Raw genomic sequence first — 18,945 nt, 5'->3', positions numbered from 1 at the left:
GGGACAGCCTTTTTCTGAGGCGGGGACAGCATCCGTGCCTGCCCCCACCCAGGAGACGACCAGAGGGGCAGAGGCCTGCTCAGACCCAGGGGGTCCTGGAGGGAAGGGGCAGCCTCCTGCATGCTCACCGTCTGCCCCTTCCTCCTTCTTTTCCAATTCACCACAGCCCTGAGCCCTCCTTTCCTCCACTCGCTCCCTTCTCTCACATTTGCTCCCCAAATCCATACCCCTCGCCACGCCCCGACAGTGCCCTCCTGACCCAGCCCCTGCCTGCCCCACTCCCTCCACACCCACTCACTGCGGGCCCTTCCCTCCTTCAGTCTCACCCCAGAGCCTTGCACCTGCCGTTGCCTCCACCTGCAAAACCCAGCCTCTCATCCTCAGTCTCAGCTCAGCTGTCACCTTCTCAGGAAGGCCTTCCTGGGCCACCCGGGCCAATGTTGCTTTCACCGCCACCCTGCCCCACTCTCACCCAATTTTGTTTTCTTCATGGCCCCACTGCTCCTGGAAAAATCTCATATTCACATTTTCCCGTTTGCTGTTCAGCGTCTGCTCCCGCACTCCCACCAGAATGTAAGGTTTCTTCAAGGCTGTGACCCCAGGGCCTATAACTCACTAAGCATAAGCTGAATAAATGAATGAAAGAATGAATGAGTGGCTCATTGTATCTTTATTTATTTATTTATTTATTTATTTAGAGACAGGGGCTCCCTTTGTTTCCTGGGCTGGGGTGCAGTGGCGTGATCATGGTTCACTGCAGCCTTGACCTCCTGGGCTCAAATGATCCTCCAACCTCAGCCTCTCAAGTAGCCAGGACTACAGGCATGCACCACCATGCCCAGCTAAGTTTGTATTATTTTTTTTTAGAAATGGGGTCTCACTATGCTGCCCAGGCTGGTCATTTTCTCTTTAGTTCCCACGTGTATTCCTTTGCTTCCTGTTCTCACTCACGCCTCCATGTCACCAACCTCCCCATCTCCACTGACACTGAGCATTTCCTTAGGGCCTGGCCAGGGGCACAGCATGGGTCCCGCTCTGCCAATGGGGAGAGCAGTGACTCGTGGAGAGGCCAGAGGCCTGGTGTCCCTGGCATCCTCTCTGCCTGAGGTAGAGGCACAGCTACGTCACAAACCTGCAGGAATGAGGCTGTAGGGGCAGCAAGGGCCACTGGGCCCAACAGAAGCACACACAGCTGGGATCCTGAAAAGACCCGGACCCTCCTCTCCTCTTCCTCCCACTTCCTGCCAGGGCCTTCCACCCTCTGGACCTGATAGGAAGTCAGAAGTCAAGGTTTCCTCAGTGGGGTAGATCCCAGGGGTCACCCCCAAGGGCCACTACAGGACTGAGAAAGAGTCTGGGGGGGAGCACCCCCACCCCATCATCTCGATTGGTTCCTCTGGTCTCTGACGTGGGCATCAGGCACTTTCCCCGTCTTCTGTCAGGTGCTCCGTGGGCAGCTCCACGGCAGAACAGGAGCCCGTCTCCCCAGCAATGCTGTCCTCCTAGCCCCCCATGGAAATTCTGGAAATAAGACATGTCTCTGTGGCTATCCTCCTTTCGCTCCTTCCTGTAGGGCAGGTGACCTGGGTACACAGTGACCGGGGACATGCTGACAGGCTGCGCCCCAGGGAACTGGCTCCAAGCTGCAGGGTCTCCACGGAGATTGGCAGGGCCTCTTCCTGCTGGGGCAGATGTGGGCACACAGGACAAAGGCCAGAGCAGGAATCAAGGGACACCAATCACTGGGCTGGCCCAGCTCAGCCCCCTCAGGCCTGATGGGTGGGCCTGAGCTCCTCCATATAAGGAGCTATCTGGGGTTGGAGGGGGTTTGTTTCCAGGACGCCAGTGTCCGGAGGGCTGTGGAGGGGAGAAGAAGCCACGGGTAAGTGCCTGGGGCTTGGGAAGGGTAGGTGAAACCATGTGGGTGCAGGCGCAGCCATGGTGAGCCCAGGTCACTCTTCCCCCAGACCCTGCTCTGAAGGAGGACCTGTGGCCCTCAATGTGGCTGAGCTGGAAGTGTCAGGGAGGTCTTGGGATGGCCACTCCCCAGAGAACTGCACTGATGTCCTGCTAAACAGATAGCTGTCGAGTGCATGGGGGAGGGCCGCAGGAGACCCCCCAAGTCTAGAGGGCCGGTCAGAGGAGAGGGACCAGGCCAGGCCACACACAGGGCCAGCCTTGTCCGAGGTCACGTGGGGATGTCTGGAACAATGGCAGGAGGACTGGCAGGGAGCTGGTGAAGCTGCAAGAGGCACCTGTCCCATGGGCGGCCCAGTGACTGCCCCCGGCAGGTCATGTGGACTGACCAAGGTGACTGTCATAGAGCATCTAGCACAGGTCGGGGGCACAGCAGTGACCAACACATGTGTCAACGGCTGCATGAGTAGGCCAGAGGGATGCGGGTAAGCAGGTAGGCAGGCAGGTGGCATGGACAGCCTGCCCAGGGTCCAGGGAAGCAGCTGGTGCGTTCCCCAGCACAGCCACCCCTCTCCGTCCCTGCCCTCTGCCCACCTCACCTGATGGGCCCAAGGAGCTGGGCCTTGGTTCTGGAGAAAACCTCGAGGGCCACGCTCCTCAGCAGGCCCTGCATCCACCACAAGTCCGTCGGCACATCGGGCAGCCACGCCACCAACCTGGAGGAAGGGGCAGGTCAGCTTTGCCCAGGTGAGCCTGGGGTGTGGCCCCACCAAGCCCACCCTCCCCACAGACCAGAGCCAGGGGCCCCTGCACCTGAGGGCTGCCCAGGTTGGGGGAAGAAGTGTCAGCAGTGTCGACCACTGTTGCAGAGCCAGTCAGAGCCACAGGGGCACCTGCAGGGTTGGAATGATCCGAAATGGACTCTGAACTTGGCAGAGGTGGCCAGGCCTTAGGGTCCTTGACTCCCGAGGAAACAAGTGGGAAGCACAGGTAGGGAGAGAGTGGGCCTTTGGGGTCAGGCTGGCTTGAGGGTACAGCCCAGCTTCCCTGCCCATCAGCTTGGTAACCTGCACAGGTCAGGGAACCTGTCTGGTCCTCCGTTTCTTCACCTGTCAAATTAGGACAGTCACCTCACCCGTAGTTCCTAATGTCCTCCTTATCTCCATCCATTTCTCTCTCTTCCCTCCAGGCCAGCCCCTGCCCTCCCCACCCCAAACCCCTTTGTCCACTCTCCTCTCAGAAGCTGCTGGCCCTCCAAAAACACAGCTGACAGAGCCCCCTTTTGCTCAAGATGTCCCCGTGGTTCCCCACTGCCTCCATGATGGAGCCAGCCCCAGATTCAGGGTCCTCGGAACTGCGTCTTATCCCAGCACAGAGGGGAGAGAGCATGAGTCTGTCTGCAGGGCCACAGTCCTATAGGGCCAGGTCTGAGAAAGCTCTGGCCAGGCACCTCAGACACTAGCCACTGCAGGGCCCCAACCTGCACCACAGCACCCTTGGAGGGGCCCCTACACCAGAGTTCAAACTAGGCATGCAGTCCAGAGAGGGTGGTGTGATGGCAAGATATAAGCCGGACTGTCACCTCCCTTGTTCTGTACCACCTGCCTCTATTAATGCAACCTACGTTGTTGAACATATGTATTGTGAAAAATACCAAGAGTGAACTTCTCTGTAGTCTGGGCAGGCTCCCCTTTGGGGCTCACACAATGAATTTGTTTTTAACTGAAAAGGTTGGACTTTACATTTATACTTTTGGATTTCAACTCGTGGTTTCTGTAAACAGCTCAGCGTGAGAAGAATCTGTCGGTAGAAAGCTCTCTCCTGGTTTTGGCCCACTGGCAATTTAAACAGCAGGACTGACCCATGCATTAACTCAACATTGAGCAGGACAGACACCTGTGGCTCACCGTCACAGACCTTCTTCCGGAGAAGAGAGAATTTTAAACACTACACATCTCCCCATGCCACCTCCCTGCTCAAACCCTTCCCAGCCTTTCCACTACTCTCTGGACAAAGACTAGCTAAGCCGGCTGCACAGCTCTGTGCACCTGCCCCACCAGCCTCCTCTGCCTCGTCTTCTACATCAGTAAAGCCGAGGCTCCAGCTTTACTGGCCTTCCTTCCTGCTCCTCGAACAGGCCTTTCTACCTCCCCCCTCTGGACCTTTGCACATGCTGTTCCATCTGCCTAGAACATTCTCCTTGTCCTCTTTGCCTGGTGGACGCTGACTCATCCTTCAGAGTATAACCTGAGTCATCTCCTCCAGGCAGCCTTCCCTGGCCAGAGAGTCCCTAGATTGAGCTGTGCAGTTGGAAGCTAGTGTAGGCCTCTCCCAGGGAACCTCTAGGTGGAGCTGTAGTTACAGGGGAGTGTGTGATAATTGGTAGGTCGGGAGCTCCACCAGGCCAGGAGCTGGGTCTGGGTCAGGGCTGCTTCCATGGCCTACAGCCAGGCCTTGGCCCCTGAGAGATCCTCAGCAACTGCTGGTGGAATGAATGAACAACTGACACAGAGGGACACATTAACCAGCAAGTTAGAATGTTACTGAGGGCCTAACCACAGCTGGCCTGACTTGGAAGGGGCTCGTTCTACAGAAAAGGAACCTGTAGTGGTGGGCTCATGCCTGTCATCCCAGCACTCTGGGAGGCCGAGGTGGGCAGATTGCCTGAGCTCAGGAGTTCGTGACCAGCCCGCGCAACAAGGTGAAATCCTGTCTCTACTAAAATACAAAAAAATTAGCCGAGCGTGGCAGTGTGCGCCTGTGGTCCCAGCTACTTAGGAGGCTGAGGCAGGAGAACTGCTTGAACCCGGGAGGCAGAGGTTACAATGAGCCGAGATGATGCCACTGCACTCCAGCCTGGGCAATAGAGTAAGATTCCGTCAAAAAAAAAAAAGAAAGAAAAAGAAAGGAAAGAAAGGAAGAAAGGAAGAAAGGAAGAAAGAAAGAAAAGAAAAATGAGAAGAGAAGAGAAGAGAAGAGAAATCTGTAGCCCAGAAAGGTCAAGAGACTCGGGCCCAGCCACACAACCAGCCTGAGACTGAAGAGACCCAGCCCCAGCCACAAAGCCAACCTGAGATTCTGATGGGTGGAGCAATGGTCAGAGGTCACGGAGACAGTGTAGGGTCCGGGGGAAGACCAGGAGGACTCCAGCTTCCAATCGTACCCACCATGCCCCTTCCCCACCAGTCTCGTTTTGCAGAGGAGATCACAGAGGCTGTGAGTCATTCAGCCAACACCACACAGTGTGGAGACAGCAGCCGGGCTCCCCCTACCCCGCCCAGCCCTGCCCACCCAGTGTGCCAGCTGCCCCTCCTGCCATGGGCACCAGTCTCCGCCACAAGCCAGGCCCTTCCCAGGCCCCCTGGCTGAGCCTTACCTTCTGCTGCGGAAGTAGACGTACTCAAAGGGCAGCGTGCAGGGTAGCAACATGTACGTCAGCACCTGTCCAGGCCCCGAGCGCCAGAAGCGGGCCCACGGGCTGGGGTCCCTCGTACATGCTTTCTTCAGTGCTGCAAGAGAAGCCCTGGCATGGCCCTGCCCACCTGGAGTCTGTGGACCGGCAGCCTGAGCGCTCCCATCTCCCACAGTAAGAGACTGCACCCCCTCCACCTTCTGCAGATGAAAAAACAACACAGAGCCACCCCCCACCACGGGCCAGCAGGTAGCTATGCACTTTCATTGGCATGAGACAAGTGGTGGATGCCCTCTCATAGATGAAGAGACTGAGGTTCAGAGTGGAGAAGTGACTTGCCTAAGGACCATCAACAGGAAGTGGCAGGGCCAGGATGGACTTGAGGACTCTCAGGCTCCTGAGCTCTTTCTACCTCTCCTGCCCCTCTGGAAAGTCTGTGGCCTGCCAGGCTGGGACAGATGCTCTCACCACACTCTCTCAATAACAGTAACACGACAGTGTTATTAATAACCACAGCCACAGCTGTGACCGCAGCAACCGTTTCTTGGGTCCTCTATTCACTGACCTGACCAGAGTGGAAGGGACCACAGCATCTGGGCTGGAACGGAGCCAGAGCCCAAACCCCAGCTTCCAGACATAGCCCAGGCCACAGCTCTGGCCACCACGTCCACTCTGGCCGCTGCCCTCTGGAGACGGGGCATTTGAAGATTCACAGGTAGCACAGGCCAGACACCCTGCTCCACATCCACCTGCCGAGTGTCCTAGGACGAGTCCTAGCTTCCGTCTCTGTAAACCGGGGGTCCCGGCAGGACGTTCCTCCCTGGGCAGGCAGGTGAGGATTAGCGATGAGATTCACAATTCCCTCCCGAGCTGGGGAGGGCGCAGCACCCAGGAGTTGGTGCTCCACCCAAGGCAGCTCTCTGGTGCCCCCGTGTGGCTGCAGGGACACTGCCGGGTTCCAGAATCCCAAGCTTGGACCTCAGGGGCTGGGCACAGATCCACGCCCTTTTCTGCATATCCTCGTGTGGTCTCCCGGCATGAAAAGGGGCCCCCTCCTCGTCCCCTTGCCACCCCACTCTCCCTGATCTGGCCTCAACCACCATCACTCTCCTCCCGACCTCCCACCCCTTCAGCCTGTTTGGGTCCACCACCCCCTCCCGTCCACCTCACTCCCTTCTCCCACAGCTTTTGAGGACACCTGCCCACCCTGCCAGCCTCCCAAGCTCACCTCTGCTGCCTGCCCCTCATGCTGCAGCCACAGGGACCTCCTGGCTCTCCCTCACCAACCCCAGGACCTTTGCGTGTGCCAGGCCCTCTCCCCGATGCTCTTTTGCCTCTTGGCCTGGCCAACATCTCCTTTCCAGTTTCACTCAGATGCTGCTCAAACTCACCCCCCGCCATCATTACATGTGCCTGTAGGACCCTCTACTTTCCTGTTGTTGCAGTTGTGACATTTAGTCACAGAGCAGGAGTGCAGACTAAGTGGTTCTGAGTAGAACCCCTGGTTCTGCCATTTGCTACTGTGTGACTTTGGGCAAGTCGCTTAACTTCTCTGTGCTATGGTTTCCTCGTCTTTACAATGAGGACAATTCTGTACTATCCTCAGATGGTTGTTGGAAGGATGAAATGAGTTCATTTCCATCTGGGGAATCCAGAACCCTCTGTGTGTGCCTCTCCTATGTCTGTTGACACTCCTGCCCTTTCCGGGGCAGTGGGCAAAGACCTGGCTTTTGCAGGCACAGGCTTGGGTTCAAATCCCCTAGCTGCAGGCTCTGAGCCCTTGATGAGTCCCTTCCTTTCTCAGAGGTTTGGTTTCCTCATCAGTGAAGTGGGTACGAATAATGCTTAGGCCCAGGGTTGTGGGAAGGAATGAATGATGCCACATGTAAAAAGCCCATAGTACCACACTTGGCATTTAGTAGGTGCTCAGTAAATGAGTCCTGTCCTCTTCCAGACGACGAGTGCCTTCAAGGCAGGGTCCCTGAATCTGGTCCCCTGAGTGCAGGGCCCTGGTAGGTAAGCAAATGCAGGAAGAGTCCCTACCAGCCTCCAGCTCTGGCGAGAGCTGCTCAAAGTTGGGTATGTCCTTGACTTGCACGTGGGGCACTTGCCAGTTGAGAGACAGGCCGCTCTTCGGGCATTGGTCACAGCCAGCATCCCAGTTTCCATCAGCCGGGGCTGGGGGTTCCTTAGACACCAGTGTCCATAGCACCGGCTCCTTGGTGAGTCCTGGATCAGGGAAGGGAGAGGATAAGTCAGGCATCTGAGCCTCCCCAAGGCGCCCCATGCTGCCCGCATCCCTCAGTGCCCAACCCCGTTCTGGGGATCCACTGTGCTGGGGGATGGATGCATGGCTTATTCCAGATGACTCCCTTCTGCCTTCCCCTGGCCCTGCTCTGCCCTACTCCCTGCCCACTTTCAAGTGGCTCATCAGAGCCCAGACCCCAAAGACACAATCCAGAGTTCCAATTCTGGCTCCACCACCTGCAAGCTATGTGACCCAATGCCTTTTGCCTCAGTTTTCTTCTCTGTAAAAAAGGAAAAGTAAGACCTGCCTTATATGATTGCCTGAGAATTAAACAAGATAAATACATAAAGCTTAAGCTCACATCTGGGCACATATAAAGCGCTCAGCAAATGCTTCCTGATTGTGTGTTTTTGGTTGCAACGTAGGACTTGAGCACATGAGTTCGGGAGCCAGGCAGCCTGCATCTGAATGTCTACTCCACTAGTTTGAAGAGCACTGTCCTGTGGATGATGTTCAGACTCTCCAGCCCAGACCTCTCTGGCACACCCACTGCCCCATGAACACACACACACACACACACACACACACACACACACACACCTCCTGCCATATTGAGTTATGTGCCCTCAAGGTGCCTGCCTCTGTCCCTTCTCTCTTGTTTTTCCCTCTGCCTAGAATGCCCTCTTCTTTTGCTGGAATCTTCATCTTTGCCGGTGTCTTCATAATGAACTAGTCAAAACCAGCTTATCTGTCACTGCCTCCAGGAAGCCCTCCTTACCTACCCTCAACCCCCAGACTGAGTCCAGTGCCTCCTCTGGACTCCCACAGCCTTGATCATCCCACCATCCCTGCCCCCATCTCCCTGGGTTGTCTCTCTCTGGGTCTGTTCCCCTGCACCAGGCTGCGGGCTGCTCAACAGTGGAACTTGTATGTGATTCTTCTCTGAGTCCCCAGTACTCAGCTCAGGTTCAGCACAGAGCAGATGCTGAGGACAAGAGTGAGTGAGCCCAGGTCCCTAGCAGCTCAAAGGCCCAAGAGGCAGGCTCCACCTGGCACCATGTGGGACACGATCCCCAGCCACTGTGGGACTGCCACCTACCACGTCTCTCCAGGAACCTCAGGGCATCCAGGTAGCCTTGTCTGCAGTTGTCGGCCACCACCTGCCAACACACAGGGCAAGGGTGGGATGGGCAAGGCCTGGACCTGCCCCTTGAGCAGATGTCACAGGCCAGGGACTTATCTTTAACTGGAGATAGTCCCAGCCCAGCCTATTCTCCCCAAGTGACCATTCAGCTGGGCTCAGGGACCCCTGTGGACCAGCACTGGGCAGGAGGGGCCAGAAGCCTGCAGATAGATCTAGTTCTGTCCCTGCAGGCCCATTGCATCTCCCCTCTGAGACACCCTGGCTGCTCTTGCCCCAGTCTTTCCCCTCTCTTGCCTCAGTTTCTGCCTCTGGAAAATGGGATAACAACGCCTGGGATGGCTGGGACTTTGGCTTCTTGTAGGGCAGTGGATGGGGGTTCCCTTTGCTCCTTTGATGTTCACTTCCAGGACAAGACTGAGGTGGGCTGAGGAACCAGGAGCCCCACCTACCTGTCTGATTAAAGCCCCACTGGTGGCAAAGGGTGCTGTCCTCCTCACATCCTTGCTGTGAGACTTTAGCATGGCAGTGCTAACTCTCTGAGTGCCTCAGCTTCCTTATCTAGAAAATGCAGCTGGGGTTTCCTGCCCACCCAGGGGTGTGGGGAATACCAGAGTAAATGAACATGACCTTGTCTCGTGACTTAGAAAGCACTACACAAACCTGAGAGGTAGAAGGGACAGGGAAGAGCCAGGATGTGGTTGGGGCAGAGGAGTATGTGTGTATGTGTGTGTGTGTGTGTGTGTGTGTTTCTTTCTTTCTTTTTTTGTTTTTGAGATGGAGTCTCACTCTGTCACCCAGGCTATAGTGTAATGGCACGATCTCGGCTCACTGCAACCTCCACCTCCCAGGTTCAAGCAATTGTCCTGCTTCAGCTTCCTGAGTAGCTGGAATTACAGGCATGCGCCACCACGCCCAGCTAATTTTTATATTTTTAGTAGAGATGGAGTTTCACCATGTTGGCCAGGCTGGTCTCAAACTCTTGACCTTAAGTGATCTGCCAGCCTCGGCCTCCCAAAGTGCTGGGATTATAGGCATTGAGTCACCGCGCCCGGCCAGGAGGAGTGTATTTCAATAGCTGTCAAATTATCTATTTTCCAGGAATACCAAGGGGTAAAAATCCCTTCCTTTGTTTTTTTCTTTGCATTTGTGCCTTGCCTCCACAGTGGTTGGTCAATCTGGCCACAGTCAAGGACAGTGGTCAAGAGCATGGGCCTGAGCCAACTGAAGGTCGAATCCTGATTTTGCTGCTTCCAGGCTGTGTGACTTTGAACAAGTTGCTTAACCTCTCTCAGCCATAGTATCCTCCCCTGAGAAATGGAAATGATAACGGCACCTGCCTACAGACCCTGGCCCAGAGGAGCACAGGCAAAGGCCCTGCTCAAAGGCCAGCTCAGCAGAGTTGGCGCGAGTGTGTCCCATTGACCTGGGGCCAGTCCTCACTCATCACTCATCGCTCAGTGCGGCAAGAACAGTAAAGACACGACTGAATCCCATTAGGATTCAGGTGTTTGGCTTTGAGACTGGGGACATACGTTGTAACTGCCTTGAGGCTCAGGGGGCAGTGTGGGTTAGGAGCACACAAAGTCTGACTCACGGGACCCTTGACCATGGCCAAGCCTCTAACACCATCACGGGGCCAGACCTACCTCGAGGCTGGGGGGTATGAGGCTTATGAACCCCAGGAAGAAGTTCTTGGTGGAGATTTGGAAGCTGGCGTTGAAGGCATTCAGCTCATGCAGGTTGGGGGAGGTGCTCTGGGGGCAGATGTCCACTGTCCCATGGAAGGGGGACACCGTGATGGTGGAGGGGCAGTCCGCAAAGGGCAAGTTGTTGCTCAGAGCCCCATCGATGTAGCGCTGCAATTTGTGGGGGGTAGGTGGGTAGTGCTGCCCTCTCAGAGGGCCTCCCACACTGGCTGCAGCCGGTGACCCTCCAGCTGTCCCTGAGTCACAGGGCCACTCCAGCCCAGGAGGCTGAACGCCCCCTAGGAGCAGGGGGAGGGCCTGGCACACAGTAAGTGCTCAGGGAGCGCTGGTTTCCTCCACCCGAACACCTCTCCACAGTGTGCACCCCAGGCTGCCCAGAGCACAGAGCAGGGTTCCAAAGTGCACTCACCTCCCCTCTGAACTCGGGGGGGATCAGCCCGCAGTAGAAAGGGAAGTATAAGGTGCAGACCAAGGCCTAGGAAGAGAAGAGTCAGCGGGAACACAACTGTGCATGCTCCTTGCCTTCAGAACCTCCCCTGTGCACGGTTTCTAATCCCAACAGCCTGCAAAGGAGGTGTCATCAGTCCCACGTCCAGATGAGGGAGCTGAGGTGTCACCTCCCAGCCAAGCTCTCCAAGGGAAGCAGGGATTGGAGCACCTCTGTCTCGACCCCCACCTCCTCTTTCTGTGGGTGTGCAGGGAAGGAGGTCAGGTGCAAGCTCCTGAGGAAGCCAGATGGGGACCCCAAAGAGTGGCCCAGAATCCTTGCCTGTGTAGCAGTTGGGATGGGACCTGGCACATAGTTGTGCTCAGTACACATTAGCTGCCCTCACTGTTATCAATCTGTGGGACAAAACTGTCACCTGCATCTCCATCTGGTCAGAGCCAGGATGCGCTCTGCACCTCCCAGACAGAGCTGGGAAGCTTCCAAGGCTTCCATGAGACAAAGCCCTATATTCAAAAGTTTGCAAGCTCTAGGTTGGTGGTTCTCAACTAGGAGTGACTTTCTCCCCCACAGGACACTAACAATGTCAGAGACATTTTTGGTTGCCACACTGTGCCTGCACTTGAGCGTGCACACTTTTGGCAAATGTCAATAGTGTCAGGGTCTATGTGAAGCCTCCTTTTTAGACACCCTATTCATCCTATTCCATTTCAATACTAGATTGTTCCTGACCTCCTTACATGGAGATGAGTTCATTATTGATACCACCTGCCCCCCGCCCCGACCAATGAGCATAGAAGCCCCAGGGAGGCAAGAGTTTCTGTCTGTTTTGCTCCCTGTTACAGCCACAGTGCCTAGAACAGTGACTGGCCCCAGCCAGACTCTTCTGTGTGCAGCAACCTGGGAGGTCTCCAGACCCACCCTGCCCACCCTCTCTGGGCCTCAGTTTCCTCAGCTACAAACAGGTCCGCCCTCCCTCCCTCCTTCTGCCCCTGCAGAAACGTCTGCCGGGGAAGTACCTGGATGTCACTCTGGACTAGATGGAGCCCGCCCGCCTGCCGCCCACCAGCCAGGCCTTGGGTCCCGCCCAGCCCACCTGGATGAGCTCATCGCGGGTGGAGAAGTCAGTGGCCAGGAAGTTGCGGCCGTCGGGCCAGCGGGTGAGCGAGATGCCCAGACGCTGGGAGGCCAGGACGTGGGCGTCGGGGGGCAGAGTGTCCTGCAGCTGCCGCTTGATGTGCTCGATGGGCGCGTAGGCCGGATGCAGGATGCTTAGGCTCAGCCGCTCCACCTGCTTAACCATGCCCAGGAGGTGAGAGCAGCAGAAGTCTGCAGGGGGTGCAGGGAAAGGGAGACCTCAGCGCCCAGGGGTCCTGCGAGCCCCTCCACAGCCCCACACCCCCTCCTAGGTGCAATGGGAGAGGGGTTCTCCCCACTCCAGCTCAGAATTTCTGGGCTCGGCCCCAGATTCAAATGATCCGTTCACCTTTTCACTTTTTGCCCCAGCCGACCTGGAAAACTGAGTTTCTGGCTCAGAGCCACGATCCCTCCTCTGCAAATGGGGGTCACCTAGTCCCCAGCCCTGGGATTTCTCATGGGATTAAATGGGGCCGTGCCAAGGGTAGAGGGCGCAGAGCACAGCGCCAGGCGCCGGCGTCTCTGGGCTCAATTCGCTTCCGTTAAGGTGTCCCCGCCCCTTTTCGCCCCCGCAGTCCGGGACTCACCGACCGACTTGCCGCAGACGAGGCTGACTGCGTTGAGCGCCCCAGACGAGGAACCGTAGATGCGGCGGGCGCCCTGGAGGAGGCGCGGGGCGCGCTGGCGCAGGCACTCGGTGGCGCCCACGTGGTAGAGACCCAGGTAGCCGGCGCCGGCGAAGGACAGGTTCCAGCTGCCCTCCTCCTCTAAGAAGCCCATGGCAGGTGGACCGGGCGGGATGATCCGACCGAGGAAGGGTCACTCCGTGACCGGGGATGGGGCCGGGATGCAGCCCTAGACGGGGCTGGGCCCAAATGTGGGCTCTGGAGGGAGGCGGGCTGGGGCTGGTGCTCCCTGCGCCACCCCCGGGTTGCGTCACCTGAGCCCCAGCCAATGAGGTCCCCGGGTCGCGATCAGCCCCCACTCCAGGTGTGCGCCAGTTGTGCCCCAGAAGTGCCCGCGCGCTGTGTATGCGCTGGCGCTGCCCCCAGGCGCCCGCCCCGGATCCGCATCGGGTCGTAGATTTCTGAGTGACACAGCAGGGGAGTGGGACCAAATCTTGCCTGATCTCTGGTAGTCTGGGCAGATGTTATTCCAGTCCTCATTAGGCAAATGAGGCAACTGAGGCGCAGCCCAGGATGGTGACAGCCAGGAAGTGGCAGAGTCGGACCCAGGACATCTGGTCTTTGGGGTCAAACCAGGCTTAAGTCTGCAGCTGTGCTGGTTCCAGGGAGGGACCTGGGGGAAAGGGAGGTCTTGGGGCCAGCCCCAGCTTCCATGGATGTGGGTTTTCCCAGCCTCCTCGCTCTCTCCGGGCAGCATTTTTTCAGCCCAATGTGAGGAGACCTGGATGTGAGGACCTACAGAGGCCTTTCTGCTCTCATGGAACCCTGCACCTCCAAACCTCAAACACAGAGTCACCAGCAACTGTCCAGCCCTAGGGTGGGCCCTCCAGCAGAGACAGTGGGATCCTGGCTGGCAGCAGCCACCCAGTCCCCCAAGTGTGTGAGTAGGGACCAGTGTACTGGCCTGGGGCAGGGGGTGGATTCTGAATGCTGGAGAGGCCAAGGCACTCCTGCAGCCAGGAAGAGCCTCTGAGAGAACTCACCCACAACTCTGTCACCTGGACAGTTGTTCTGGAAATCAAGCGGGGCAGCAGACGAAATTAAGTACCCACAAGAAACCCTCCAACAGACCCACAAGGGTGACCCAGAAGAGACGGCTGATGGTGATATTGCCAGGGTGGTGGTCATAGACGACCCCCGCGAGGGGAATGGGTGAGGGAAACACAGTGGGGCCTTCCACAGACCATCAGAGGGTCTGGGACTTGGAGAAAGATTAGAGATGTTACTGTGCTGTCTTTGGAGACAGAGAAGGGGCCACATACCAGGGAACACGAAATGTCTCTAAAAGGCAAGGAAATGGGTTCTCCCCCTGAGCCTCCGGAAGGAACACAGTTCTGCTGACACTCGCTGATTTTAGCCCAATGAAACCCATTTTGGGCTTCTGACCTCCCAAACTGTAAGATAACAAATGTGTGTTGTTCTAAGCCACTAAATTTGTGGTAATTTGTTACCGCAGCAATATGGAATTAATAAACACGACCTCTGTAGTATTCTTGACAAAAATCCATAACCAAATATAATTATGAGGGAATATAAATGTAAATTAGGGGACATTCTACCCAGTAACTTGCCTGTCTGTACTCTCCAAAAAATAAAAAGTTAAGATCATGAAAGACAAAGTAAGGCAGATTAAAGGAGACTGAAGAGACATCACAACGTAATGGAATACACGTGCTATATTCAACCCCAGCTGGGGATGGCAGGGGTGGTGAAGAGAACAAGCCACAAATAACATTATTGGGACAATTGGCAAAATTGAAATATGAGCTGTGAATTAAATTATAGTGCTGCATCCGGCCAGACATGGTGGCTCACACTTGTAATCCCAGCACTTTGGGAGTCCAAGGCAGGCAGATCACTTGAGGCCAGGAGCTCAAGACCAGCCGGAGCCATGCAGTGAGACTCTGTCTCAAAAAAAAAAAGAAAAAAGAAAAAGTACTGTGATTATGTAAGAAAAAGCCCTCACTCTTAGGAAATACACTGATCCATTGAGGAGCGAAGAGGCATGATATCTGCAAACTCGTCACAAATAATTAAGAAAAAAAAATCTTTGTATCTATATGTGTACATCTACAGGGAGAAAGCAAATATGGCAAAATGGTAATGATTGGAGAATGTGGGCAAAGGGATTATGAGTATTTGTTTGTTTGTTGTTTGTTTGTTTTGCACCATTCTTGCAACTTCTCAGCAAGTGTGAAATTATATCCAAATGAAAGAGAAAAAGGGAAAGAAAGGGCAGGACCGACCCCTGGGAAAATCTGACTGACCCACATTGACAGATAGGAAAAGAAGGAGATGCTGAAACAGGATCCATAGATGGTGATACAAGATGTCAGAGGAAAAACCAGAGCAGGAGGGGAGAGAAGAGGGACCCTGCTGAAGCTGGGACCCAGATCTCTTTATTTTTTATTTTTTATTTTTGAGATGGAGTCTTGCTTTGTTGCCCAGGCTGGAGTACAATGGCGTGATCACTGCAACCTCTGCTTCCCGGGTTCAAGCGATTCTCCTGCCTCAGCCTCCTGAGTAGCTGGGACCACAGGCGCATACCACCATGTCCGGCTAATTTTGTATTTTCAGTAGAGACGGGATTTCACCATGTTGGCCAGGCTGGTCTCGAACTCCTGACCTCAGGTGATCCACCTGCCTCAGCCTCCCAAAGTGCTGGGATTACAGGCGTGAGTCACTGCGCCTGGCCTGGGGCCGGGATGTTTAAGAGCCCAGCAGGCCAGGTCGCCTTAGCCATCAGCGAGGAGGACCACCATTGTGGTGGGGAGCAGCAGAGGAGGACAGTTATCTGGAAATCTTTGTTTCTGGGGAGAGGCTGTGGTTTAAACACATAAGGAGGTCAAGAAGTCACATGGCCCAGGCCTTCAGAGAAGAAAGAGGAAGGAGAGAAAGAGGAGGAGAAAGAAGAGGTGGTTGGCATAGCCTAGACCTTGGTAGCAGGCAAACCTGCTCCCTATTGACCTATAGCTCCTCTCTGCATCCTGGTGGCTGCACCTGGCTTCTAACGCACCAGGATTTAATCTCCACCCTGGACCCCAGACTCCAGAGTACGTGGATCCTGGACTCTGCCAGGAGACCTGGGGCAAGTCACTACCTTGGTCTGGGTTCTGGTTTCCCCCACCTGTAAGTCAGGGAAATTGAACTACGTCAGCCCATACCAACCATTTCGAGAATGCCCCAGGGGTGCCATTTGACAGTAGTCATGTTGACATCCATTGACTGAGAAACTCCTGACTAACTAAGAGCTGCTGTGAATTCAGGAACACTTGGGAAATGGTAAGCAACTGATCGGTCACAAGTACTAGAAAAAAAAAATGTACCCCTGTGTGCACAAAGCATTCTATTGACCTAGAACGCAGACTCTCCTCTGCATATCCGGTGCCCAGTACAGAGCCTGGTGCACCATAGGGTTTGTGAAAGGAGTAAATTGTCCAGATTAACACCAGAGGAAGCAGGCAGGCTGTGGGTCTTTGGAGGTGGAGGGGTGCCTGCCTGCTGATTCGTCTCCATGGGAGGTAGGCACTGGAATTGGAGCACACCCAAGACCCACCCCATTAGCCAAGGAGAAAAATTTCCTGTGGAATGTTGATCAAAAGGCTGGGACCACCGGCTCAGAGGCTTTGCCCGTGAGACAGCCAGAGTGGACTTATTCTTGACAAATGGAGTTTGAGGGACAAGCGGGTCCCTCCCTTGGAGGGAGAGACATTCCGCTGGAGCCTTGTGGGCTGTGACACTGAGCTGCCATTCAGGGACCTGCCAGTCTCTGGGGGAAGCCCAGGCTGGCCCTGGAGCCAGCCTTTTCCCTACATTATGCCTCCCTGAGTGGGACCCCAGACCTTCCCTCACTGCCCTCATCCCTGAAAGGGCACCCAGGCTGCAGGAATTCTGAGGAGGGGGATCACTGGAGGCAGGTCAGGGAAAGTGGCCTGGAGGAGGAGTTTAGGCAGGGCCTTGAAGGGAGGAATTGAGGAGGCAGAGATTGGAGGAGGGTATTTGAAAGCCAAGGCATAGAGGTGGGAATGTGCCAGGCATGCCCAGGATTCTCTAGGGGACCCATGGGATTAGCATGGAGTCTGCGGAGGAGGGGGATTCCAGACCAGAGGCAGCATAGAGCCCTGGGAAAGCCCTGGACGACACAAGTGTGATAGACAGTGTCTATCTCCGTGCCCTGCCGGGTGACTGGTCCCATGCAGGCAGGTGCCCACTCAGTTCCCACTGAATATGCTGCAGGCAGATCTGGGCACGGGGGCAACCTTGGACCCAGGAAAAGGGAAGCCACCGAGGTTGGGCACGTCCTCGTCCTGACCCCGCGCTGTCACTCAAGTCTTCTCTCCACCTCTCTCCCTGGATGAGGCTGCTCCTAAGCCTTCCTGCAGGCCCCAACGCGTCTCCCCATGTCTCTGCCCCATGACTACATACCCTCAGCCTTGCCATGGAAGCTCCCACCTGGATTGTTCCCTCACCTGTAGCAACCATCCCCATGCTCCAGCCAGCATCACTGCGCCTTGCCCTGGCTCACCCGCTCTCCAAGCCTCACCTACCACTACAGCCTCTGCTCGAACATCCCACCTCCTCCCCCCTCCCCTGGCCAATCAATTGGAAAGTTTTAAGAACCGTGGAGCCCCAAGCACTTGGGTTTGTAGTGATTAGGGCTGTCTGGGATCCAATTCTGGCTCCAGCATGTCTTGGCTGGTGACCCTGGATAATTTAACTGATCTTTGCCTCAGTTTTCTCATCCATCAAATGGGGATAATAACACTACTTACTCCATAAGACCGGTAAGGATTAGAGCTAATGCAAGTAACGTGTTTGGAATAGCGCCCGGCACTGGATAAGCACACAAACAATGGCTACTACTGTGATTGTTATAATCAAGTGGCACACAATCAATGGCAACCACTATGTTATTTATTTATTTATTTTTGAGACAGAGTCTCACTCTGTCACCCAGGCTGGAGTGCAGTGGCACAATCTCGGCTCACTGCAACCACCACCTCCCAGGTTCAAGCAATTATCCTGCCTCAGCCTCCCAAGTAGCTGGGACTACATGCACACACCACCACGCCTGGTTAATTTTTGTATTTTTGGTAGAGACAGGGTTTCACCATGTTGCTCAGGCTGGTCTCGAACTCCTGGCCTCAGGTGATCTGCCCACCTCTGCCTGCCAAAGTGCTGGGATTACCGGCATGAGCCACTGTGCCCGTCCCTGTGTTACTGTTTTAATCACATGGCATATATCAATGCTTTCTCATGTGAGCTTCTTGAGGGCCAGGTCCTCCATCTGTGCCTGGAAGAAGTGTAGCACAATGTTTGTGGACTGAATGCTCAGCCCACGGCCTGGGTGGGTCATTTTCGGAGGAAGAGGTGGGAGATCTGCTTCTCTTAGCTTCACACCCACCCCTTCCTTGACCCGGGAGTGAAGGACAGCCTGCCTGTAGGCACTGGGTGCAGAAGGCACCCGTGGGACAGGCCAGCCCAGCCTCCCTTCCCACAGAGGTGGGTGGTACCGGGCTTTGCTGATCCCACACCCAGGGCAGCATCCTTGCCTCAGAGATCGTGGGCCTGCACAGACTCACCTACCTGGGGGCAGGCACCCCAGGCTATCTCCATTGTGGGCAGGACCCAGCCCCAGCTGCATGGGGCAATTAGAAACCATGGCTGACTCTGCTCCAGGAGGGAACCAGGTCACAGCAGGCACAGCTGGGAACACTTCACCCATAGACGTGACTGCGCTGGAGGCAGGCTGAGGCTCCCCGGAGCAGTGGACCACCAGTGTGAGTTCAGGGAGGGAGGAGCTCAGGGGCTGGGAGTTCAGCGGGGACGTGTTCCAGAGGTTTTGGAGAAAAAGTAGCATTTGAGCAGGGCCTTGGAGGTCGATCAAGGGTTCACCACGGGGAGAAAGGGGGATGGGCACAGAGGGAAGAGTCTGAGCAAAGGCACCAGGCAGGGAGGAGTAGGGAGGTGTGAGAAGCCAGCCAGCAGGAGGGAGCAGGCATGGCAGTGAGGGCAGGTGGTGGTGCGGGGCTGCGGGAGGAAGCATAAGGCCTGGAGCCAGGCTGGGTTTCTGTGTACTTGGTACTTCAGGAATTGGGTCTTGCATTTTGGCGTGGGGTGTCTGAGGCCCCCCAGAGACAGCAGGCAGCACAGAGCTCAGGGCAGATGACTGGTCAACATCAAATGGGAAAACGATCCTGGATGGTGGCATCACCAGAATGATGGGGCTGGTGGCAAGTCTAGCAGAAAG

General features: G+C 55.8%; 1 protein-coding gene across 1 annotated transcript; it reads right to left on the bottom strand.

Annotated features, from left to right (window-relative positions):
• Nucleotides 1-685: 685 nt before the first annotated feature.
• On the bottom strand, nucleotides 686-13,387 carry PNPLA5 (patatin like phospholipase domain containing 5). Its single transcript, XM_003905672.3, has 9 exons — nucleotides 12,597-13,387; nucleotides 11,969-12,201; nucleotides 10,837-10,902; nucleotides 10,368-10,577; nucleotides 8,677-8,737; nucleotides 7,373-7,558; nucleotides 5,294-5,426; nucleotides 2,517-2,633; nucleotides 686-1,857 (listed from the first exon to the last, which is right to left on the bottom strand). The coding sequence occupies exons 1-9, from the start codon at nucleotides 12,787-12,789 to the stop codon at nucleotides 1,767-1,769; spliced, it is 1,290 nt and encodes a 429-aa protein (XP_003905721.1). The 5' UTR covers nucleotides 12,790-13,387; the 3' UTR covers nucleotides 686-1,766.
• Between the last annotated feature and the right edge of the window lie 5,558 nt (nucleotides 13,388-18,945).

The sequence above is a fragment of the Papio anubis genome, chromosome 16 (assembly GCF_008728515.1).
Source record: "Papio anubis isolate 15944 chromosome 16, Panubis1.0, whole genome shotgun sequence".
Classification (NCBI taxonomy): domain Eukaryota; kingdom Metazoa; phylum Chordata; class Mammalia; order Primates; family Cercopithecidae; genus Papio; species Papio anubis.
Note: the sequence above shows the minus strand (reverse complement) of the source record. Positions and strands in the feature narration are given on the sequence as shown.